The sequence below is a fragment of the Coregonus clupeaformis genome, chromosome 19 (assembly GCF_020615455.1).
Source record: "Coregonus clupeaformis isolate EN_2021a chromosome 19, ASM2061545v1, whole genome shotgun sequence".
NCBI classification, from domain to species: Eukaryota; Metazoa; Chordata; class Actinopteri; order Salmoniformes; family Salmonidae; genus Coregonus; species Coregonus clupeaformis.
The window spans coordinates 23,067,317-23,093,398 of NC_059210.1; the positions used below are offsets into that span (position 1 = coordinate 23,067,317).

At 45.2% G+C, this 26,082-nt stretch overlaps 1 protein-coding gene across 2 annotated transcripts in view; it reads left to right on the plus strand.

Annotated features, from left to right (window-relative positions):
* Positions 1 to 1,744: 1,744 nt before the first annotated feature.
* The window catches only part of LOC121531858 (core-binding factor subunit beta), a 40,248-nt gene continuing 15,910 nt past the window's right edge, over positions 1,745 to 26,082 (plus strand). The window contains exons 1-4 of one of the 2 annotated variants that reach the window (XM_041837373.1): positions 1,745 to 1,954; positions 2,088 to 2,177; positions 2,777 to 2,863; positions 4,763 to 4,879. In XM_041837373.1, coding sequence (XP_041693307.1) covers positions 2,100 to 2,177; positions 2,777 to 2,863; positions 4,763 to 4,879 — 282 coding nt within the window. In that variant the 5' untranslated portion in view covers positions 1,745 to 1,954; positions 2,088 to 2,099. Of the gene's footprint in view, positions 2,178 to 2,776; positions 2,864 to 4,762; positions 4,880 to 26,082 lie in introns of both variants that reach the window. The other variant, XM_041837374.1, reaches the window with a different exon arrangement.

Sequence of the window (26,082 nt, forward strand, 5' to 3'; positions counted from 1 at the left end):
AAGGCCCTCAAAATTGTCAAAGACTCCAGCCACCCTAGTCATAGACTGTTCTCTCTGCTACCGCACGGCAAGCGGTACCGGAGTGCCAAGTCTAGGTCCAAAAGACTTCTCAACAGCTTCTACCCCCAAGCCATAAGACTCCTGAACAGCTAATCATGGCTACCCGGAATATTTGCACTGCCCCCCACCCCATCCTTTTTACGCTGCTGCTACTCTGTTAAGTATTTATGCATAGTCACTTTAACTCTACCCACATGTACATATTACCTCAACTACCTCAACTAGCCGATGCCCCCCGCACATTGACTATGCAACGGTACCCCCCTGTATATATAGCCTCCCTACTGTCACTTTATTTTACTGTATATATAGCCTCCCTACTGTCACTTTATTTTACTTCTGCTCTTTTTTTCTCAACACTTTTTTGTTGTTGTTTTATTCTTACTTTTTTTGTTTAAAATAAATGCACTGTTGGTTAAGGGCTGTAAGTAAGCATTTCACTGTAATGTCTGCACCTGTTGTATTCGGCGCATGTGACCAATAAAATTTGATTTGATTTGATTTGATTTGACTATCATTTGTTTTTTAACAGGACAATGACCCAACACACCTCCAGGCTGTGTAAGGGCTATTTTACCAAGAAGGAGAGTGATTGAGTGCTGCATCAGATGACCTGGCCTCCACAATCCCCCGACCTCAACCCAATTGAGATGGTTTGGGATGAGTTGGACAGCAGAGTGAAGGAAAAGCAGCCAACAAGTGCTCAGCATATGTGGAAACTCCTTCAAGACTGTTGGAAAAGTATTCCAGGTGAAGCTGCTTGAGAGAATGCCAAGAGTATGCAAAGCTGTCATCAAGGCGAAGGGTGGCTATTTGAAGAATTTGTTTAACCCTTTTTGGGTTACTACATGATTCCATATGTGTTATTTCATAGTTTTGATGTCTTCACTATTATTCTACAATGTAGAAAATAGTAAAAATAAAGAAAAACCTTTGAATGAGTAGGTGTACAGTACCAGTCAAAAGTTTGGACACACCTACTCATTCAGGGGTTTTTCTTTATTTTTACTATTTTCTACATTGTAGAAAGATTATTCAAATAGCCACCCTTTGCCTTGATGACAGCTTTGCATACTCTTGGCATTCTCTCAAGCAGCTTCACCTGTAATGCTTTTCCAACAGTCTTGAAGGAGTTCCCACATATGCTGAGCACTTGTTGGCTGCTTTTCCTGCAATCAGAGAGAGAGATAGAGAGAGGAGAGAGGGGGTGCAGATCACAAAGTGCCTCAACATTCCCAATTATCAACAAGTGGCACTATTGCCCTTGGCCTTGATTGATATAAGGAGATGAAAGAGATGGGGACAGTTTGCAACTATTTTCCAGGAATTCAAATGTTCTACAACATTAGGGTACTCTCATATGCCTCTTCTTAATGTGCCTCCCAGAGATCAAAATATTTGCCTTGTATAATTGTAGAGTTTCAGAAGCCTTGTCTTTTTCCAGAAGTCTTATGCCTATGGAAAAAATGTCTTCATGAGGTAGGCATACTGATCCAAATAATGTATGAAGAAAGATTTGTTTTGTCTGTCTCCGGGCTAAGAAACATGAGACATGGACATATACATAGGAAAGCTATTTCTTGTGCTCTGAAGTTTTGTTGAGTTCAGCGCCTGCGCGCTTGGGATAAGTAGTGAGGAGAATTGTGAATGGGGGAGTATTTTGGGTATACAGTCATAAGTCGGACTCCGAGGAGCCAGGAAGTATGCAGCGCGACAGATAAAGTCGAGAGAGCGGGCGTTTGTTGTCAGTGGACGGGGATCACACGCTTCAGGGTGAGAGGGAATTATAGCCAAGTGCGAAATTGAGCCTAATCCATTGCAGTGGCAGAGACTGACCGGTCAGTAGTTTAGATTTGAGAGCGGGGAGAGATCACGACCCTACTTACAAAATAAGGTAAATATCACATTAGCACATTGCTACCCACTATCAAAACTAGACGGAAGAGAATAGAAGCGGGATTGCTGTTATTTCACGGCAAAGGTTTTTCTTGCTCACAAAACAATTAAAATCAAGGAACATTTCTCAGCAAAGCTTCAAGATGCCTCGGGTGGTCCCGGATCAAAGGAGCAAGTTTGAAAACGAAGAGTTCTTCAGGAAACTCAGTCGGGAGTGCGAGGCAAGTCTACTCATTGGACACGTTTTATTTGGTGGCGGAAACAAAGTACCTCATAAAGTGGAAATGCACGTTGCGCTGAAAGAGACAGCACTATAGCCTTCTTATTACTTTCTTACTGAAAGATGGATATGGTTTCCATTATAGATATGAAGCACTGTTGAATTTATCTGATACGGTATTTCATATTGTACTGTCTAAATAAGCCTACACTTTTCAAAAAAGAGGAAGGAGAGTTATTAAAATATTTTTAGTTTTGATTTGTTTTAAGTCCATCAACTCATCTGAGTCGCTCATCACCTCACTGCGCGAAGCTCTGCCATTGACGGTGACTTTGCCTCATGGCTAATGTACATTTATTTCCCATATTTCATCATTTCAATAGGCTAAATGGAGATGAATTTGAAATAATTGTATCTGATACCTCGGAATTGTAAGACTTTATAAAAAATAAAGATGACTCCAATTTAGATTATCATCTGAGCCATAAAATGAGCCATGATTAATGCCTTCACAGTAAAGTATATTTATGTTACTTAGGTTATGTATTTATTTTCTCTGAGATTACATTTATTGATGCATTTTTTCCTTCATATTTTCAGATAAAATACACAGGTTTCCGAGACAGACCGCACGAGGAGAGGCAAGCCAGGTTTCAGAACGCTTGTAGGGATGGTCGCTCAGAAATAGTGAGTAAAACATTTCTGTTCAGCATACAACTGAGATAATAAGACTATAATCAGACCTCATTACACTAACCTTAAGTTTATGTCAATATTTTGCATAAATAGACACCTGGAACGGAACTAGACATTTTACCTCAGCCAAAACATTACTTCATCCTTTATTCTCTGGCAAACAACACAAAAAACATCCTCATAACATTATTTCACAAAAATGTCATAACACTATAATATGATTAGTTCACTATCCAGAACTGTCATAATCCTGTGTATCAGGTGTCTGACAGACATGGCTATAAAGGTCTGCCTCTGTCTCAATAGGCTTTTGAGGAGAGAAACCCGACATGGGAATTGACAATGACTGAAGTCAGGGCAGAGCTGGTCTGGCGGGGCCGACAGTGGCTACATAAAATGGTCCCTCTGCTCACTCCTTTTTCGGTCATCACGATATTTTCACGTAGGCTACACTCTTAAGTAAAGGACCCTGGCCCTGGAAGAACCTTTTGGGGTTCTAAAAAATGCCACACAGGGGGAAGCTTTCCAGTTCAAAAAGGTTCCTTGAGGAACCCCTCTGAAAAGGATCTGTGTAAATGTTCAAACCGGAACCTTTTTGTGATGGGAGGGCTTCAATTTTGAACCTTTTAATTGTAGAGGTGGCAGCCTATCAAAATATTACCCATTGCTGCATTGAAACATTAAAGGTTCTTCCAAGAAACCCCTCAACTAACCAAAGGTGCAAATATGAACCATCTCCAGGTTTACTCGAGTCCCCATTCATTCTAAGAGTGTACTACTGTATGTGCTGTAATAAAGTCAAATGTATTATTTATTTTATGGAGCCCTAATACTTTAATTCTTAGAGTAGCCTAACATTTCACTCTTTTTGAGTCAGATTTTTTATATAGTTTTGGTAAGCTAATTCAAATCAAGGATTTTTCTTCATGCCATGAAACAATAAAGTGACATTGCAGTGTATTCACTTCCATTTTCAGACAAAAAGATTCAAAAAGATATTCACAATAATAACATTGTGACTAGGCCTACTTCTAATTAGTTATTTTTTTGTGATGAAAGTATTCTGATGCTTTATGGCGGTTGTTTGATTTGTTACTGTCACTGTTTGCTCTGTAAGGGTCTGTCTTAACCCTACCATTCACCCAAGTGTGTCTATTTCAAAATGCAATTATTCTGACTGAGAAAGCCATTTGAAATGATCATCATCATACCTAAAATGTTAGAAATTAAATAAATGCAAATGGACTTTGTTGATTAAATAAGGCTGAATATGCGCTATGCTCATATAGCCTTAGTAATTACATGGTAATACAATTTTTTGGTGTGTTAGTATGTGTTTTGTGTATTCTGCCCGTGTTGTTTTTTCCTTTATTCTGTTTGAAGTAATGCTGTGAAAACAACAGAAAACATTGTGTCCATGTTTGGAGCTCAGTTGTTTAAAATCTTTACCTATGAGCTGGTCAATTACATAAACCAAGCACAGGGAACATAATTCAAAATAAATCATCTAGACCCTGCGTCATTAGTATCAGGCAGGGTCTGCTTTTAAAGTCTTACTGATTTTCCTTCCCTGTCTTTCTTACTGTATTCCTCCTATCACTGACTCACGCCATCTCCCTTTCATTCAGGCTCTCTGTCTTTTCTAAAGTCAGTTCTTTATTGCCCAGTATTCCAATAGTGAGTGGTGGTAAAATAGAATCAGATGTGCGTAACTCTATACTTCAAATAGAGAAAATGATGACTCTTGTGTTTTTTCCCTTCTTTCTCTGAGTGTTGGGAGCACTGGCTCCAGACACTCGTCCCGCTGATGTGAAAAAGAAATGACGGGCTGCATAATTTATGCTCGGGCCCAGCCTTCTGATCCTGTTTGTATTGATTTCCCTCTAAAAGGCTTTTGTGGCGACGGGCACCAACCTCTCGCTGCAGTTCTTCCCAGCCAACTTGCACGGGGAGCAGAGGCAGACGCCCACACGAGAGTATGTGGACTTTGAACGGGAGACGGGAAAGGTAATTCTGACATCTCTTTTCTTTTCTCTCTTATTCTCTCTTCTCTTTTTATCCTCCCTCTAATCTCATCTGTTCATCTCTTCTGAGAGGTGATTTTGCTTAACCTCATCTATGACACTCTTTTTATTTCCCAGACATTTCTGTAAACTCATGTAACCACACACTAATGATCTGAAAAGAGCTTGGTATGGGCGCGAGGTATTCCTAGAATTTTTCACAAAAAGTTGAGGTTGAATCTCACGACAGTTTGATTGAATCCAGGCTGTTGATTCAGATTGATATGTTCTCTGGGTGGGATAAACCCGGGGCTTTCTGTAATGATATGTTATTGCTTCACACGGAACACTGCCCTGCCGTCCACTAAAAAACCCACTCTTCACTGTTTCTCCTTTTGTTTCTTTTTTTAACATGCCCATTTTTCTCACTGTAATTCCAACACATTCTACCAACTCAATGAACACATGGCTACAGTATGTGGTTTCCCTCAAAGCCATAGGCCATAGGGATGGAAGATGGTGACACTGTTCCAACCATAGAAATACAATTGTAATCATATAGTAATAGTAATAGTATAGCACAGTATAGTATAGCATATTATAGTATATAAATAGTAATTCTATAGTAAAGCCTTGCTTTTCCTGTGATTCTAACAGTACTACAGGGCTCATTATCCATAAGGAGGCTTACAAAGACCACATTCACAACTACAAGGACTAACTTGCCACAACCAAATCTGCTTATTTCTCCAACATCATAAGGAATGAACAAGGAAACCCAGGAGTGTTCTTCTTAACCATCAACAGACTTCACCGCCCATTGGACAACCCCTCTCTTACAATCACCACCGACCTCTGTGACAGTTTTCTGGCATCCTTTCAAAACAAAGTGTACAGCTACCAACAGCTGCAACAGTCTCACCCTTCAGTCGGGCTTCCGAGCTATGCATAGCACTGAAACTGCCTTGGTAAAGATAGGGAATTACCTCCTCTGTGATGCTGATGCTGGGAACATCTCCATCCTCATCCTCCTGGACCTGTCTGCAGCATTTGACACTGTCTGTCATCAGATTTTAACTGATCGCATGGAGAGGCTTCTTGGAGTTTCCGGAACAACCCTTGCCTGGTCCCACTCTTATCTATCTGATAGACAACAGTTTTTCTTCCTTGGCAACTGCAGGTCTGCCCCAGCCCCTGTATCACAAGGTGTCCCACAGGTCTCAGTGTTAGGTCCATTACTGTTTAGTATTTACATGCTACTCCTTGGTCAGATCCTCCGTCAATTTGGACTAAGATTTCACTGTTATGCAGATCACACACAAATCTACATCCACACAAAACCCAACTCCACTCTGCCACCCCCCTCTGATGTTGACTGTCCCTGTGAAGTGAAAATAAGAGATGAGCAATAACTTTTTCAAACTAAACGACGACAAAACAGAGATCACGCTCATGGGTCCTAACTCCCTCATCAAGAAACTGGGTCAATGCAACTTGACAATCAACGGCTGCACCATCCACTCCAAATCCACAGTCTTGGTGTTACATTTGACCCAACTCTGTCATTTGAACCCCAAATCCGGAACATCACCAAGTCAGCCTTCTTCCACCTCAAAAAACATCTCATGACTCAGACACTCTCTCACTGACCCAACTGCTGAAACCCTCATTCACGCCTTTGTTTTATCACGCCTGGACTACTGCAACGCCATTCTCTACGGACTCCCCGCCAAAACACTAGACAGACTTCAACATATTCAAAATTCAGCTGCATGTGTCCTCACACACACCAGACTTTGGGACCATATCACCTCCACCCTCATCAAACTCCACTGGCTCCCAGTTCAATATAGGATCATTTGCTCATTCTCACCTACAAAGCACTCAATGGACTGGCGCCACATACCTTACTGACCACCTGCACCCCTACACTCCCACCTGTTCACTGCGAACCTCTGACACTGGCCTCCTCACCATCCCTCGCACCAGTCTAAGCGCCATGGGAGACCATGCTTTTAGCAGTGCAGCTCTTCAACTCTGGAACTCCCTCGCTCTCCATGTCAGAACCTCACAATCTATACACATATTGAAGTCCACACTAAAGACACACCTCTTCACACATGCTTAGCTTTTATCCTCTGTCTAGTACACGTCCCTGGTTAGTCTGTCATCATGTCTAGTACACGTCCCTGGTTAGTCTGTCATCATGTCTAGTACACGTCCCTGGTTAGTCTGTCATCATGTTTAGTGTTCTCCATGGTTAGTCTGTCATCATGTTTAGTACACGTCCCTGGTTAGTCTGTCATCATGTTTAGTGTTCTCCATGGTTAGTCTGTCATCATGTCTAGTACACGTCCCTGGTTAGTCTGTCATCATGTTTAGTACACGTCCCTGGTTAGTCTGTCATCATGTCTAGTACACGTCCCTGGTTAGTCTGTCATCATGTTTAGTGTTCTCCATGGTTAGTCTGTCATCATGTCTAGTACACGTCCCTGGTTAGTCTGTCATCATGTTTAGTACACGTCCCCTGGTTAGTCTGTCATCATGTCTAGTACACGTCCCCTGGTTAGTCTGTCATCATGTTTAGTGTTCTCCATGGTTAGTCTGTCATCATGTCTAGTACACGTCCCTGGTTAGTCTGTCATCATGTTTAGTACACGTCCCTGGTTAGTCTGTCATCATGTCTAGTACACGTCCCTGGTTAGTCTGTCATCATGTTTAGTGTTCTCCATGGTTAGTCTGTCATCATGTCTAGTACACGTCCCTGGTTAGTCTGTCATCATGTCTAGTACACGTCCCTGGTTAGTCTGTCATCATTGTTTCTGTATGATAAGTTGGATTAAGGAATAAAGACAGACACCAATGTTCAGTTCAATAGCCTTGTTAAGCCTTGTACAAATCCCTACGCCTGGAGTCTGGGGAACAGTCCAACTAGTCGATTACCTATCAACTAGACTCCGTAACATCATCCTTTTCAATAGAAAGTGCAAACATAACGGCATAACATTGCGTTCTTAACAGTCAAGTCATAACAATTGAAAAGCATGACATTTTCTTTTTACTTCAGCTGTCATCTTCCTTTTTAAAAAAAATTTTTTTAATTTTTGAAATATTTTTTTAAATTAACAGACAACAAGTTAAGTCTCTTGCTTACAGAGTAAGCCTGTCCGGTGGCTTGCACAGCCGACCCACCCGTGAGTAAGTATTGGCTCTGACAGGGGTAGGATTAGGGCCACGAGCTGGAGAGTTTGGTGGGGTAGAAGCTTCACCTTCAGTTGGCTCATGTCTCAATTCTGCACCCCTTACCCTTAGGCCTGGACTGTGATCCAGCTCATCTAAGTGAGTGTATGGCATGTTCTGGTTTGTCTGCTCTGCTACGCGCAGATCCACCCGATTGCGACGATAGAGGGAGCCACCAACATCCACCAGGTAAGAACGTGGTGCAACTCTCTGTAGGCATGTGCCCAGCCTCCAAAGTCCTGTGTGGTCTCCCCGGCAGCGGTTTCATCCTTATAGTTTCACCCACCTCCAGCTCTGGTAGGTCTCGAGCAGTCCGGTCGTAGAAGCACTTAGCGAGCTGCTTTCTGTGACGCAGTTTGTCCGTGACGCCAACCATGACGCAGGGCTCAAGTAGCTTGTTAGCTACGGGGATAGTAGTCTTCAGACGTCTGGACAGAAGGCGTTGTGCTGGGCTGCTGTCCATGTTTTCGGTGGGTGTGTTCCTCCACTGTAAGATCGCTTTCCATGGGTCGTTGCTGTCGCGCAAGGCCCTGCTTAACAGGTTTTTGCAATCTTGACCGCTGATTCTGCCTTGCCATTTGCTTTTGGGTGTCTTGGAGAGGAGGTCACGTGGTCAAACTCCCATTCTGAGGCGAAACGCTTGAACTGTGCAGTGAATTGTGGGCCATTGTCCGTGATTACCTTGTCAGGCTGACCTTGCCTTGCAAACTGCGCCTTGCAGCGCTTTTATGACCGTCTCTGCGGACAAGTCAGGGAGCAGTTCAATTTCCCAAAAGTCAGAGTAATGATCAACGAGGAGAAGATAGTCCTTTTGTCTGTGGCTGAATAAGTCCATGCTGATGATTTGCCAGGCCCTTGTGGGCAGTTCGTGTGACATCATGGTTTCCTTTTGCTGTTCATGAGCGTACTCGTTGCATGTGGTACAGTTGCTGACAAAGTCTTTAATTTCTGCTTGCATGTTTGGCCAGTATAATGTTTCACGAGCCTGACGGTAGCATGCGTCACCTCCAACGTGACTGGAGTGTATGCGGGTAAGCATCTCTGGACGTAGTGATTTGGGAATAATGACCTTCTGACCTCTGAACAAGACGCCATTTTGCACACTGATCTCATCTCGAAAGGTCCAGTATTCTCTCACTGTGAAAGGTGTCTCCTCTTTCAGATATGGCCAACCTGCGAGAGCCATGGACTTCAGTGACTGTAGGTGTTCGTCCTTGTCAGTATGTTGCCTGATCTGGGCTAGGCGGTGATCTGTCACGTTTAAGTAGTCTGCCTGATTGATCTGTTGAACATCTTGTTGTTCCTGCTGTAGTGAACAGATGGCCTGCCGCTGATAGGCAGTGCCTCTACCTGTACATTGTGCTGTTGCCCTGCTCAGTGTGTCGCTGATGTACATCTCAGGTCCTGGCTTGTAAATGACCTTCAGGCTGTAGTTTTGCAGAGTCAGGAGCATACTTTGAAGCCTCTTGGGCGCGTTGAGGAGAGGTTTACTGAATATGGCAATGAGTGGTTTGTGGTCAGTTTCAGCGGTGACCAGCTCTCGACCATATAAGTAGTGATGGAATCGCTGGCAGGAGAAGACGATGCTGAGGCACTCTTTCTCAATTTGTGCATAGTTTTGTTCGGTGGGGGTGAGCGCTCTCGAGGCAAACGCAACGGGCTGGCCTTCCTGCATAAGGCAGCATCCAAGTCCCCTTTGGCTAGAGTCGCTCTGGATTGTGACAGGCTTCGTGACGTCGTAGTAGCGCAACACTGGCATGGATGAAGCCAGAGATTTCATCTCCTGCACTGCGGCCTCGTGCTTGGGTAGCCAGTGCCATGGTGTGTCTTTGTCCAGCAACCGGCGCAGAGGCTCACAGACTGCTGATAGGTGTGGCATGAACTTTGCAAGATAGTTTGCAAAGCCGATGAGACGCTGTACTCCTTTTGCATCAGACGGGTTTGGCATGTCGAGGATCGCTTGGACCTTGTCTGGGTCCGGCTTCAGGCCTTTGCCGAGAGAATGTGGCCATGGAAGTGGACGTCTTTCACCTTGAACTGCAGCTTCTTCAGGCCAAGACGAAGCTTAACTGATCGGCAGCGCTCCATCAGTGCCAGGAGCTTCACATCGTGGTCGCGTTCTGCTTCTTCGTCTGTTTCACCACAGCCTACGATCAGGATATCATCGGCGATGGGTTCAATGCCCTTGAGCCCAGCCAGTAACTCGTGCTGCTTGCGTTGGTATACCTCAGGCGCCACTGAGACACCAAACGGGAGCTTGAGCCAGCGTTTCCGACCCCAGGGGGTCCAGAAGGTAGTCATGAAGCTGCTTTCTTCGTCCAGCTTGCATTGAAGGAATGCATCTCGGGCATCCACCAAGGTGAAAATCCTGGCCTTGGGAAGCTTATAGAGGACATCCTCTAGTGTCGGCATGATGTAGTGGGATCGTTTCAGTGCTTGGTTCAGATGCTTTGGGTCGATGCAGACCCTCAGCTTCTCTGGTTTTTTCACTATGACCATATTGCTGATCCAGTCAGTTGGTTCAGTCACAGATGTCATGTGGCCATCGGCCTCATACTTGTCCAGCTGGGCCTTCACAGCCACTTTCATTGCAATGGGCACATTGCGAGGAGCACACTGGACTGGAGTAATGCTCTCATCCACTTCAAAGTGTACCTCCCCAGGCACTGATTCAACGGGCATGTTGAATACATCGTCATATCTGCTGAGTAGTTGTTCTTTGGACAGGGGTCCATGCTGGACATGATCCACAATGTGCAGGTCATTTGGTACAGTGAACTGCATGAGTCCCAGGCGTTCGCATGTAGAGCCTGAGAGGAGAGGATTTTGACTGGTTTTCACAATCTCGAACTCCAGCTTGTGTTTGCGTCCCCGAATAACACATTCGGTCTCAAAGGTGCCCATAGAGCTCATTAGTTCTCCTGAGTACAGCTTTAGTCTAGTATCGCTGGGAAATAGATGTGTGTCAGGTGCCAGATTGATTTTGTCTTTGTAGCTCATTACGTTGCATGTAGCACCCGAATCCAGTTGACATTGTTGTTGCTTGTTGTGTAATCGTAGTGTCACAAACCATTTCTTCCCTCTTGAGTGTACAGCCCCAATGGATTCATGCATGTAAATGTCACTTTCACTGTTCAGCTCTGAACATTGAGTAACATCATCAACACAGTGAATCTTGCCCTCACTCACCCTTCTTTTGCTTTTGAGACACACTTTTGCAAAGTGATTATTAGTTCCACAAGCTCTGCATGGTTTTCCATAGGCCGGGCAGTGCTCTTTGCCACGTGTGTGTGTATTCCCACAGTATTTACATGCTACGGGGCTCTCTGTGTTCACCGTTCGTGGTGAATTACTCTGCCTCGATTGGTTTTGTCTGAATGTCTGCCTAGCAACAGCGTGAACAGTATCAACGTCGGAGCGTGGGGTTTCCGTTTCCATTGCTCTCATTCTCATGTCAGTGACTTCAGCAGTGCGGCACATTTCGATGGCAGTTACTAATGTTAAGCCTCTCTCTCTCAGTAGACGCTGGCGCGTATTCTCATTTGCAATTCCCAGTACTATTTTGTCACGAATCAGTTCATCTTTCAATCCCCGTATTCACAAGTGGCGGATTTCTCTCTCAAACGGGTTACAAAGTTGTGTACTGACTCACCCTCTTCCTGTTTGCAGCTTCCCAAAACGAACCGCTCGTAAATTACGTTTCTGGCGGGTTTGAAGTAATTCTCCAATGCATCCAATATAGCCTTTGCATCACACTGTTGTCGTGCCGTGAGGGTGAGATTGTGCCGGTAGATATGCCTGCATTCGCTGCCCATTAAACTCCTCAGAGTTGCCGCTTGTACCTCGTTGGGTTTCTCATGTAGACCGGTCGCCAGCGCATAGTCCTCAAATTCATCCCTGAAGTTGTCCCAATTAGTATTCCAGTCCCCTGTGAGAACCATGTGATTTGGTGGCGGAATGTTCGCTGCCATAGCAATGGAATAGGAGATTTCTTTGTCTTCAGTCATGGAGGTAGGTAGTGATGCTAGCTAGCCAGCTAACACGAGTTGATCAGTGTTGTGAGTAGGAAACGGCTTGTGTTCGCATATGGAACGTAACTGCGCCTATACTGTACTTAGCTACAAAAATAACAAACGTGTGTTTTCCGAGCCACTTCTGATACCATGTTTCTGTATGATAAGTTGGATTAAGGAATAAAGACAGACACCAATGTTCAGTTCAATAGCCTTGTTAAGCCTTGTACAAATCCCTACGCCTGGAGTCTGGGGAACAGTCCAACTAGTCGATTACCTATCAACTAGACTCCGTAACAATCATGTTTAGTGTTCTCCATGGTTAGTCTGTCATCATGTCTAGTACACGTCCCTGGTTAGTCTGTCATCATGTCTAGTACACGTCCCTGGTTAGTCTGTCATCATGTTTAGTACACGTCCCTGGTTAGTCTGTCATCATGTTTAGTGTTCTCCATGGTTAGTCTGTCATCATGTCTAGTACACATCCCTGGTTAGTCTGTCATCATGTTTAGTACACGTCCCTGGTTAGTCTGTCATCATGTCTAGTACACGTCCCTGGTTAGTCTGTCATCATGTTTAGTGTTCTCCATGGTTAGTCTGACATCATGTCTAGTACACGTCCCTGGTTAGTCTGTCATCATGTTTAGTGTTCTCCATGGTTAGTCTGTCATCATGTCTAGTACACGTCCCTGGTTAGTCTGTCATCATGTTTAGTGTTCTCCATGGTTAGTCTGTCATCATGTCTAGTACACGTCCCTGGTTAGTCTGTCATCATGTTTAGTGTTCTCCATGGTTAGTCTGTACTTATGTTTAGTGTCATTTATATACTTACTTATTTAATATGTGATTTTATCGCTTTTTATATACTGCTGATTTCTTGTGTATGTAAACTGACTTTGGGTGTCGTGAAAAGCGCTTAAAATAAAATGTATTATTATTATTACCGGCATGTTAAGGTGATGCAGCCATGACAACTGATAGTCCATGGGACTGTCTCCAGGTCCTACCAACTCTGTTAGTGTCAAATCAAATCAAAATATATTTGTCACTTGCGCCGAATACAATAGGTGTAGACTTTACCCTGAAATGCTTACTTACGAGCCCTTTCCCAACAAGGAAAACTTTACAAAAAATCAAAAAGGAAATAGTAAAATAACAATAACGAGGCTATATAAAAGGAGTACCGGTACCGAGTCAATGTGCGAGGTAGTTGAGGTAATTGAGGTAATATGTACATGTAGGTAGGAGTAAAAGTGACTAGGCAATCAGGATAGATAATAAACAGAGTAGCAGCAGCGTATGTGAAGAGTGTGAAAGTGGTGATGCAGCCAGTTAGGATGCTCTCGATGGTGCAGCTGTATAACTTTTTGAGGATCTGAAGACCCATGCCAAATGTTTTCAGCCTTCTGAGGGGGAAGAGGCATTGTCATGCCCTCTTCACGACTGTGTTGGTGTGTTGGACCATGAAAGGTCCTTAGTGATGTGGACACTTCCACTCCACTACAGCCCCGTCGATGTGAATGTGGGTGTGCTCGGCCCTCTGTTTCCTGTAGTACACGATCAGCTCCTTTGTCTTACTGTCTTACATTGAGGGAGAGGTTGTTTTCCTGGCACAACACTGCCAGGTCTCTGACCTCCTCCCCATAGTCTGTATTGTCATTGGTGATCAGGCCATGGTGTTGGAGTTGTGCGTCGTGGGTGAACCCCTGAGGGGCCCCTGTGTTGAGGGTCAGCGTGGCGGATGTGTTGTTGCCTACCCTCACCACCTGGGGGCAGCCCGTCAGGATGTCCTGGATCCAGTTGCAGAGGGAGGTGTTCAATCCCAGGGTCTTTAGCTTAGTGATGAGCTTGGAGGGCACTATGGTGTTGAGCTGTAGTCAATGAACAGCATTCTCATGTATGTGTTCCTTTTGTCCAGGTGGGAAAGGGCAGTGTGGAGTGCAATAGAGATTGCGTAATCTGTGGATCTGTTGGGGCGGTATGCCAATTGGAGTGGGTCCAGGGTGTCTGGGATTATGGTGTTGATGTGAGCTATGACCAGCCTTTCAAAGCATTTCATGTCTACAGATTGCCTTGGCGTTCTTGGGCACAGGGACTATAGTGGTCTGCTTGAAACATGTAGGTGTTACAGACTGGGTTAGGGAGATGTTGAAAATGTCAGTGAAGACACTTGCCAGCTGGTCAGCGTATGCTCTGAGTACACGTCCTGGTAATCCGTCCGGCCCTGCGGCCTTGTGAATGTTAACCATGTTTTTAAGGTCTTACTCACATCGACTATGGAACAGCTGGTGCTCTCATGCATGGTTCAGTGTTGCTAGCCTCGAAGCGAGCATAGAAGGCATTTAGCTCATCTGGTAGGCTTGCGTCACTGGGCAGCTCGCAGCTGGGTTTCCCTTTGTAATCCATGATAGTTTTCAAGCCCTGCCACATCCAACAAGCGTCAGAGCCGGTGTAGTAGAATTCGATCTTAGTCCTGTATTGATGCTTTGCCTGCTTGATTGTTAATCGGAGGACGTAGCGTGATTTCTTATAAGCGTCTGGATTAGTGTCCCGCTCCTTGAAAGCAGCAGCTCTAGCCTTAAACTCAGTGTGGATGTTGCCTGTAATCCATGGCATCTGGTTGGGATATGTACGTACGGTCACTGTGGGGATGACATCTTCGATGCACTTATTAATGAAGCCGGTGACTGATGTGGTAAACTCCTCAATGCCATCGGATGAATCCCGGAACATATTCCAGTCTGTGCTAGCGAAACAGTCCTGTACCTTAGCGTCCGCTTCATTGGACCACTTCCGTATTGAGCGTGCCACTGGTACTTGCTGTTTGAGTTTTTGCTTGTAAGCAGTAATCAGGAGGATATAATTATGGTCAGATTTGCCAAATGGAGAGCAAGGGAGAGCTTTGTGTCTCTGTGTGTGGAGTAAAGATGATCTAGAATTTTTCCACCTCTAGTTGCACAGGTGAAATGCTGGTAGAAATTAGGGAAGATGGTTTTCCTGCATTAAAATCACCAGCCACTAGGAGCGCCGCCTCTGGGTGAGCATTTTCTTGTTTGCTTATGGCCCTATACAGCTCGTTGAGTGCGGTCTTAGTGCCAGCATCGGTTTGTGGTGGTAAGTACACAGCTACGTAAAATATAGCTGGAAACTCTCCTGGTAAATAGTATGGTCTAAAGCAGTGGTCACCAACCGGTCGATCATGTGGCTAAATCGAGTGCGCCTACTGCGCTGGCCAATCGGATAGCTCCAATCACCGTGCCTACAGCGCTTCCACGACCCTGGCCACAGCATAGTTTAATACTAGCCTGCGTAAGATTTTATCACTTTTAAAACCATGACCAAAGAATACAGCAACGAGCTGCTGTTTTTATGAGTGAGTTCATGTTTAAGTTTTTATTCAGCACTGTCAACGCTGTTTTTATTCAACACTATTACAAAACATAAAACGCGCTTCTACGTACTTCCGCTCGCGCTGCAATGAATGAGTAGCCAAGTGTATCGCTAGCCCTGCGTTTTTATTATTATTAGCAGCTCGTCGTTTCTATTTCAATATCGAGGAACATTTCACTTTCTCTGGTCATAGGAACAACATGAATTTGTGCATGAGGCAGATGCGGTATGACTTGAGTTTTGCCATCAGGTGGTCTCACCGGAGGAAAGGATGGAGACTGGAGAGAGCAAGGACCGTGAGAGGCGAACCCCTGTTATTCTCCAGTGATTGCATGTTCACCAATAGAGCGGAGGGTAGAGGCGGTTTATCCACTCGCGGACGTAGTCTCGTCAGGGATCCCGCACGCTGGCCTCTATAACGGCGCCTCTTCCTTCTTCGAGTGTCAGGGATTTGGGCCTGGTCCGGAATGAGCAGTATGTAATTTACCTCCGACCATAAGAACCGAATAAAGTAGGTCATAAATTGATTATTTAAACCATTAAACACAACTGACTGATTGCATTCCTTCCATTTCCCATGGAGTGTTCAATAAAGCAATGGAAAGCATACATATTTTAGCCCTGAAGATTTTACTAGTCATTGTATAAAGATGACCCAAAACAATAATACATTGTTTAAAAAAATTAACAACAGATTAGATAAGGAATCTTAAAACTTGAATTCTCCCATGACACCTTTGTTTTCACACTAATGATGATGCAGTGTTTAGAAGGATAGTATTTTTTGTTATTGTTTGGTTTGTGTATTAATTTGCTCCCCTGGAGGGCTCGTGGCTGTTGCTGTATTTAAGGTGTGCCAGAGGCCCCTGTTCACGGACAGTGCCTCGCTGAAATGTGCTCATTAAAAATGCATCCGTGGGAAATCGATGGACCTTTTGGCTCAAGGCTGATGGACTAATCTTTGCCCATTAATTATTTAAAAAGGCGTGACTGGGAGTTGTCAGGCGTGCCAAGCACTTTACAGATGAGGCGCTGAGTGTCCGGGGCAGGGCCTGGTAGTAATCCTATCCCCTGTCACCTCTAGCAGGCTTAGAGACCATGCAGCTTTAATGAGCCCTGGGCCCTCCGTCCCTCCTCTTCCAAAATAAGCCCCAAGGAGCTCCTAGTCACAGCCACGCTCCTAGCACTGTCACCCTACACAAACACATGCACGTTTGCACACACGGGTGCTACTGCTCTGCTTCTTGACATAAGTACCTCTCTTTAGGAACTAAGGTGGAACTTGGAGAACGTATGATTTTTCTCAGGGCTCCCCATCCCTCCCTCCCCCTCTACCTCCCTGCAGACTAGTGGTGTCAGGCTGCAACCTCTGCTCTTAATAGTCTGATTGTTAACCTTTTACACAAACACATCTCACACTGCCTGGCTAGGAGACGTTAATAGACTGAATGAAAACCCTCAAGAATGTCTGCAGTGAAAAGTGAAAGTGTGTGCAGTCAGTGGTGTCAGAAGAGGAAACGTGACGACTGGTTTAACTGAAATAAACTAGGCCAACAGGTTTGTGTCTGTTGCTGTATTAATTGAATACATTTTAAAAAGTCTGAAATAAAAGAGAAAACTTGTAGAGGTGAAATATTGAAGTCCTTTAGCTAGTGGAACAGGCAGTGTATGATTTGGCAAAGCATCCTGGCCTAGCTGTTTTCATGAGGGAACTGTCCAGGTGTGGCCTATAGATACATCAGCCATGTCTCTGTATGTATGGCATGATCCCCCTATGCCCAATTGAAGTGTGAGGTCCATAAAGAGCATATAGCATGCAGCTCTCTCCTCACCGCCACCCAACGCCAGTCCAGAGTAACAGATGAATAGGGAGCAGTTATAATAATCTTTCCATGAAAAGTGAGTGATTTTATGGGTCTTGGTGTTTCTGATTGATGGAGTCAGAACCAACCACAGCGCAGTGTGAGCCCAGGGACTCTCTGTCTCTGTTTGTCTCCTTTCTCTGGGTCCCTCTCTCTTTCTCTCTCTTTCTCTCTCTTCTGCCCTCTCTCACTCTATCGCTCCCTCTCTCTCTCGTTCTCTTGGTCTCTTTAGGTCTCTCTCTCTATCTCTCTCTCTTTATCTCTTCTGGTCTCTCTCTCTTTCTTGGTCTGTCTTTAGGTCTCTCTATATCTCTCTTGTGGTGTTTCTCTCACTCGCTGTTCAGGTCTCTCACTCTTGGTCTCTCGCTCACGTTTCTCTCTCGTGCGCGGGTGAATAAACCATTGCATTTCTCCCCCCCGTTCTCCTCCTCCCTTCTCATTTGAAAACAGACGGTGCCAGCAGAACGGGGCCAGTTTAAACTTGGCCGCTGGTGGAGGACAGTAGTATTATCTGAGTGGGGCGGTGAGCCCTGCTCCACTGAAGCCCCCCCAGTAGAGCTTAAGTACTGGCTCCGAGTGTCACTACAGGCTAATGGGAACCAGCTGTGTGGGAGGTTAATTTTAGCGGTAGCTAGCAGGGCCTGGGGAGGAGCCGTTAACCCTGTCCCAGCCAGGGGCTCCCAGTAGCGAACTGCTTCATACCAGGACCCTGGTCAGTCCAATGGATCATCCACACTGCCCTAATGGTCATGGACCCTGACTCCTAGTCCAATATTAAATTGATTAGATTGGAGGGCCAAATGATAGCTAACAGTGCCTTCTGAAAATCATCAGAGACAGAAATGAATACACAGCAGCATACTTTTCAAAATTCACAGAGCAGAACAGGAAGTTGTATAACTGCCACAGAAACATTGTGAATAGAGTGGAGTAAGAGTCCTTAACTGAGGTCCTCTTACTGTGACAGGCAGAATAAGTGCAGGGTGTTTGAATTGCTACAGTAGCAGACAGGAGGAGGGGGATGATTCAATGTGTCGTAGTCAATTATTAATCTGTTCCAAGTGCAGTTAGCTTACCTCAGACATGAGTTCAGAGAGGTAGGGGGTCTCTGATGAGTATCCTCCATTGATGCTTTGTTGTTATGGAACTCCATGGATACTGATGACTCACCATGGGATTGTAGGGTATCTCTTTGGGCTAAGTCAAGAACCTCTACACAGAGTAGCTAGACTGAAGTCATGCCCATTTGATATAATAGGATTTTTACTGTAACAAGAGAAGGAAAGACAGACTCTTACATATGAACTATGTCTCCTCAACTTTAACAAAATCTTGTTGAAATTTGAGACTTTTAAGGTTTTGGAGCGGAGTTCAGCTGTAAGGGTTTATGAGATATTATGTTTGGCCTCTTCTCCAAATCTCCCTCTCCGCTCTGTTCATCCGTAGAGCTTGTGTGTGGTTTCCCTTTATGCAAAGCAGAAATTGGGTTCCGTCTGCATGGCCATGCCACAAGGTTGGGTTCCGTCTGCATGGCCATGCCACAAGGTTGGGTTCCGTCTGCATGGCCATGCCACAAGGTTGGGTTCCGTCTGCATGGCCATGCCACAAGGTTGGGTTCCGTCTGCATGGCCATGCCACAAGGTTGGGTTCCGTCTGCATGGCCATGCCACAAGGTTGGGTTTAGACCCTCCACGGTGTGCTTCTACACTGTGTTAAGAGCTAAGAGCACAAATACATGAAGAAATTGGTAGAATGACTCCTAAACCTTTGAGCTACAGTCTTGGTATTACAACAGTAAGGCATAGTGAGACTGTGTAGGTGTGTTGGTGTCTGTCATAGGGCCAGAACTGAGAGAGAGACAGAGAACGGGCCTCAGAGGCAGCAGACTCTATAAATCTTCGGCCTGTCTCTGGAATTTTAGCTCGGGGGCAGATAGCACAGGGAAGATTCAGAGTAAATGACTCCATTATTAAAGGGACTGCTGTCTGAGGCATCACCACAGGAATTGGAGTTTTAATAGTTTTGTGTTAAAGCTTGTTCGCTTGTTCCCAAGACCAGCCAGTGTGTGTGTGTGTGTGCGCGGGATTGTGTGCGTGTGTGTGTGACTGTGTTTTTGTGTATGTGTTTGTCTGCCTAGCATTGCACTTACGTAGCCAATCTCCATATTCATGCCGGGTCATGTGCCACAAAACATGTTTTTGAGCTGCATGGCGCCAGCTTGACAGTTAACCCTGTTACAGAGCCAGAGACGGGGGAACAGCTTTCATTTTGCCGCTGCGCTCGCTGCTGCTTCTGCTGGCGGTGGTGGTTATTGAAGGAAACAAAATGTTGAGAAAATTACTCTCTCTCATCTTCAGCCCCAACATGAAGCAGGGTGTGGTGTTTGGGAGGGGCTACGAAATTATCTCAGGAAGCCACACAAATACCCATTGGTCGGTTGCTAAATTTAAAGGTTATGTCCTTAATGTCATAAAGCTATTATAGTTACTCCATATATATTTAATGGAGTTTATACTTAAGTCTGGCTGAAGTGGACCTGGTAGTAATGAGTGTATGATGGGGGAGGGGGGAGGGGGGCATCAGCCCTCACTCCTGACACTGATGAGGAGAGGGGTGACTGGGCGAAGGCCAGGGCAGAGGGAGGATGATGGACTAGCGTCTCTATGAGGAGCGCAGTGGGCCGGCTCCTTCTGTGGTGGGGGCTCTTGTTTCCGTCTCCCTCAAACAGAAGCCACTCCACTAGCAGATGACTTGTCAATGACATCATCAAAGTGAGCCCACTAATTGATTCCTGCTGCTCTGTCATGCCCATTGTGCACTGAGCCCTCCTCGTGTTCCTCTGATCTGATGTTAATTGTTTGATGTTTGATAAAAAGAGAGGTTCTTTGTATCCTTGACTATGCCATGTCCTTTTCTTGAATTAGGTTTTGACAAAAATGTTCCTGTTTTGACTGTGTGTTGGGCAGGACTGTCTGTGCTGGGGAAAGAGAAGCTTTGTTTTTCCCAGCACTAGTCAATCATACTCCTGCCTCTAGTCTTCCCATAGGGTTCTCGTTATAGCTCCCCAGCTCAAATGTCCTTTTCCTCTATCCCAAGCCTCAGATCAATGACCACTTGCAGGCTTTATTGTGGGGTACAAAGTAATGGAATGTTTCATTGCTTCCTGAATGAAAAATGTAATCTTACAGTCAAATGAAACATGTGAGCACTGGTTGGCCATTATCATGGCTACTTTCTAAGACGTACAAAAAATATCACATTTAGCTGTTATTACTTACTGACATTATTTACTGTTCTGCTACCTACAGTAGCAGTGTTAATTTCACAATGAGACGTGAGAGCATGTTGACTCATAACTGGATGTTAGCGTTAGCCACTTAGCCACCTAGCTAGCTAACATTAGCCACAACAAATTGGAATTCGTAACATATAATACATTAAGCTAATTTGTAACATATTGTACGAATTGCAATTAATAAAATAATATAAGAATTGCAATTCATAACATATCATATGAATTGTAATTTGTAACATATCATACGAAATGGATGATGGACAGGTAGCGGCAGGTAGCTTAGTCGTTAAGAGCGTTGTGCCAGTAACCGAAAGGTCGCTGGTTCTAATCCCCGAGCCGACTAGGTGAAAGATCTGTCGATGTGCCCTTGAGCAAGGCACTTAACCCTAATTGCTCATGTAAGTCGCTCTGGATAATAGCGTCTGCTAAATGACTAAAAAAATTTTTTTTTTTTTAAAACTATAATACATACCATACGAAATGTAACATATCATACTAATTGGAGTGTCCAGGATTTACTTTTACTATGTTATGTCTACCCCTGAGTCCAGGTTGCAAACATATATTGCTCAGTCTGAGGGTAATAGCAAGAGTTACAAGAGTTCTTTATGCAGACATCGCTCTTTTCACCAAAAGTGATGACACTGCAGATGGAGGTGTTTCAGTTGACCACTCTCACCCCCTTCCTCTCCTTCTTGCTATCCTCCTGCCAATTTAAAGATTTTCTTTCCTTTGTTTTCCCATCGTCTTGCCCTCCAGAATAATGAACATTCCATGATACTGTGGAATTACTCAACTGATTCTGATTCATGGCAGTTTGGAACATGTGGACTTGTTGTAAATCACCTAACTGGATGGTGATGTTGCATCTGAGCAGGTCACTTAATCAACATTTTACGGATGGATTAAATATTAATTACACGAAATAGTTCCTCCGTAAATGTCGTAGATGGATAGCCCAGATGAGTAGGTGAAAGACTTCAGTGTCTGTACTGATGTAAGTCTGAGCCTCCCGCCCTCCCTTCATCCCCCTGAGTGGGAGCAGTCAGACAGCGTTGTTGTCTGGGAAGGAGGAGAGGGAAGCATCCTGCTTGGGGATTTGATTCTCCAGAACCCTCAGGACACAGGTGAGAAATACAGCGTGTATTTGCCGACAGCATTCCTGGTCACTATTCCAGGAACTATGTTCTCGTCTGGCCGCAGAAGGAGACCTGAGTGGTCACCTGGCCTGGAGGGTCGCATCGCAGCCCTCGGCCTCCAACCTGACACTGTAATGGGTGCCTCTGGGGAGGGCCCAAGCGGCGCCCTACAACCCAGTATTCCTTGTCCAGTTCTCTGTCCCCCTAATAGTATTGTACAGAGAGGGAAAATGGCAGACGTGAAGCTGGACTTGGGTATTTATAGAGTGCCTGAGAAATCAAGTCCCCAAAGATGCTCTTGGCAAGCCTGCTGATTCTTTATTTTGTCTGTCATTACCTCTTTCCATGAAAACTGAGCCCGCCATCACATTCATTTGAAATGATAATATTCTTCAATTGTATTTTCAACCATTATTTCGTTAATTTGTTAATTTATTGTTAAAAATTTAGTTAATTAACTACTTTTAGATAATAACAATTACATATTCTAACTACAGTAATGTTTATATTAGTGTCTGTGACCATCTGATGTAGAATTCGCAGAGTCCTCTGGGGTTTGTAGACTCAGCCATTTCTCCTCTGTAGCCTGTCCCTGCAGTCTCTCTCCCAATCTCCTGTGGTTAGAAAACTTCATCCAAATGCTGGATTTGCCTTTGCATGATATTTACTTAAGTTAAACAGCCATCTGTAAAAATGGAGAAACGGATATCATGTGTTCGTGCGAGAAATTATTTTACATAGGGTACTCTGTGTCCCCAACTACCCAATACCTTATTCCCAGTAAAAGTATACATGGTAGAACAAAGTGGCATCACAACCAAACTGACTCATGATCTGTCAGACTACGTTTTCCTTATCACTCAGATAATAAGGTCTCTATTAAATTTGATTGCATTTTGGGTTGTACAATTATAAATAATATAAATTATTTATAAAGTAAAGCTGTATCACCGGCTGGGTTGGCAAGATAGAAACAATCAGAGTCATTTTTATGACTTTTACAATCGAATTGGGGAAATGACATAGAGGAAGCCTCACTGAATATGAGTCAGTGTTACTGCATTACAGAATCAGGCTTAGCAGGCGCAGTTATACTCTGATTAGGAACATATATAAGAGGAATAGTCTGTCTGCCAGGCTGTCTGTCTGCCAGGCTGTCTGCCAGGCTGTCTGTCTGCCATGCTGTCTGCCAGTCTGTCTGCCAGGCTGTCTGTGTTTGTATGTATGTATGTTTGTGAGTTCTGCCCTGGCATGGTGTCAGGTGAATGCAGGGCAGTTAGGGGGCTATAACTGGGTTTGGGCGGGAGGGGGGCAGTAAGAGGGCTATAACCGGGGTGTCGTAATTATAGGTCTTGGGGGGACGAGTGGCGGGGAGAACGGGTGAGCGCACGGGGCAAATCAAGTCTAATACCTCCGTCTCTTTGTCCCTGTGGCAGGTGGTGTGGGTGGAGTAACAGAGACTTGTGTGTGAGGGTGTGTGTCTGAGTATTTATGTGTGGGTGTGGGTGGGTATATGTGCCTGAGACAATAGTGTAAACGTTCAACTTCATCCGCTCTGATTACAGAGAGAAGCGTGCTCTATCTAATCCTGCTTTGCCTATGTATGCGTCTCAACTGCACCTGGTCACACCTGTTTCTGTGTGTATGTGTGTGTTTGGGGGTGGGTGGGTGGGATCTCAAGGATGAAGGATGTGTGTGTGCTCATAGATATGGATAGACTGACACTGTATCTGAAAAAAAACAGCTCAGCCCTGATTAGGATTGTACACACTGCTCCCGTAAGGGAATTGTGCTGACTCGACTCCCAGGGACTTCCTGCTTCTCCATATCTAGCTAAGCAGAGGGAAGGGAACAGATAGAGATACTGGGATAGAGGGAGAGGGAGGCTGGGGGTTGGGTAGCCAGGTTGAGAAGCAGCTGTGGTTCGTTGCTGTAGACAATGATTATCCATCAGTACAGTCTGGTAGGGTCCCTCCCTCCCATGCCTGGAGCCCCCGGCCGGCCCCTCTGGGTCCCTGCTGTAGGGGGGCAGGCTGACTGGACCGGGCCTGGAAGGCCTTACTCACACACACAAACTACACATTCAAACACACACCATTACAAACACACCCACACAATACACATTCACACATCCACATCACACACGAGTCATTTTAGGGGCAAAGGTGAAATCACTCACACTGTGTAGTATTGCATTACAGACTATAGTGTGTGGGTATTCTATCCTGTATTTACCATTGCCAGCATTAGTGTGTGGGCACTGGTACCTATTTAAGACCAGTTTGTTTAAGTTCATATGGTGGTTTGTGACTACTTTTGTTTGTGACTACCCGTTTTGCTCATTAAGGTTGGGTGGGTGGTAGTGTACAGTATGAATGGGCTGTTGGTGAGGAGGTGGTGGTAGAACTGGGCACCAGTGTGTTTGTCACTTCCTGCTGGTTGCTGACCTGCCCATTGGGGTTGGCTGAGTCACCAGGGGGGCACAGAGGCAGCTGTCACAGCCCAGCCAGAGGACAAGGTGAGGGGGAAGGGGTGAGAGGGGTGTGGGGTAGGCAGCTGGAATGGCTCCACAGACCTGGAGACGAGAGGGGAGGAGAGGGGAACAGGGGCATCTGTCTCTGTGTGTGTGTGTGACTTTGGACCAGAACCTGAAGACTCCCAATCTAGATGTAGCCCTGCTGCCCAGAGCACAGCATTGTGTGATTGTGGTGGAGGCTCATGGGAGGACGGGGGTCAGGAGTCAGGAGGCTGGAATCAGATCAGGGTTTTGACTAGATAGTATACAGCTTATGTCAGAACTTACGCAGCAGGTTAGGAGAATTAACGTAGCAGGTTAGGATAATTAATGTAGCAGGTTAGGAGAATAAGTCAAGGTTAGGAAAAGGGTTAGGGTTGGTTTAAATGCAAAAAAAACAACTTTTGACGTCAATTTGACATAAGCTGTTTCTAGCCATGACCTCAGAACAGCCATTATGACACAGCATGGTGACTGCCTGGAAATACACACACACTACAGGGGGGAACCACCTCATACTTACCCTGGAGAGAGAGAGAGAGAGAGAGAGAGAGAGAGAGCTAGAGAGAGAGAGAGTGAGTGAGTGGGATCTGTCACCCACACGCGCTCATGGTCACTGTGTGAATAATATACTCGCACACCCACACACGTCCCAGACACTCATTGATGTAGCATTCTTCTGGTAATAGCATAATTAGTACTGTGTTATATCAGTTGTTTCCTAGCGTTCACACATGCATTCACTCACTCACACACACAGACAGACACTCACATTCACACAAACTAGCACTCACGAGGTGTGTGAGGACAATGGTCCTCTGTGTGCGGGCTCTCTGCCCCCTGCGGCTGGGACAGCAGCCCTGCTCTCCTTCTCTCTCAAGCTCTCTAAAGTGTTTTTATTTTACTCTGAGAGCACCCAGATCTGCTGACGAGCCTTTGGCACGTGTCTAAATGAGGAGCCCTGTGCCAGTGGCCCGGCTGCGTCACGCCCATTGCCAGCCCCTGTGCCAAGGCTCTGCTAACAACCGTGTGCACAGTCTGAAAGAGACCGGCTAGCCTCCACTCTCATCCGAGTATACTAGTGTCCTGTTGTACCCCAACATGATTGCTATTGACAAATGCAAAACAAGGCCTCAGAAATATGGACGTTCCCCCCTCCCGTTCATACTGTCCTGTTGTGTGATGTTGAGTGATTGAGTTCCAGTCCCTACATTCCTACATCTACTGTTTTTCATATCAAAGGCGTTCGCTAAGAGCATGAATGTTGTGCAACTGCTCTTATAAGCACAGAGACTCACAGAGAGACTGAGGGTGGCTGGGATGGATGGGATGGGAGGGTGGCTCAGCCTCAGGCCGGTTGTGGTTGGGCTGTAGAGGGGAGGGAGGGGAGGAGTGGCCCAGTGGAGTGGGGCTGACCTGGGATGGGGTCAGGGTCTGCCAGAGCTGGCCAGGGCTGGGACACCACACTGACCACAGGACAGTATACAGCACCACTCCTTGTGTGCTTTTCTAATATAATATACTGTTGCTTAGACCACAGCAGAATGTTGGTCAAATCCATACATAACTTTGAGACTTTACAGTAGTATACTGTGTCATCCCTCCCTGTAGCTCCATGTATGGCATTTCTGTACAGCCAAAGATCCTGGTCCTGAATAGGATCTCTCTTTTGTTTTAGAGGTCAAGGGTGCTCTCCTCTCAGTCTTTTCTGCCATCTTTATTGAGGTGCTGCTCACAAATCATGGCTGTGATG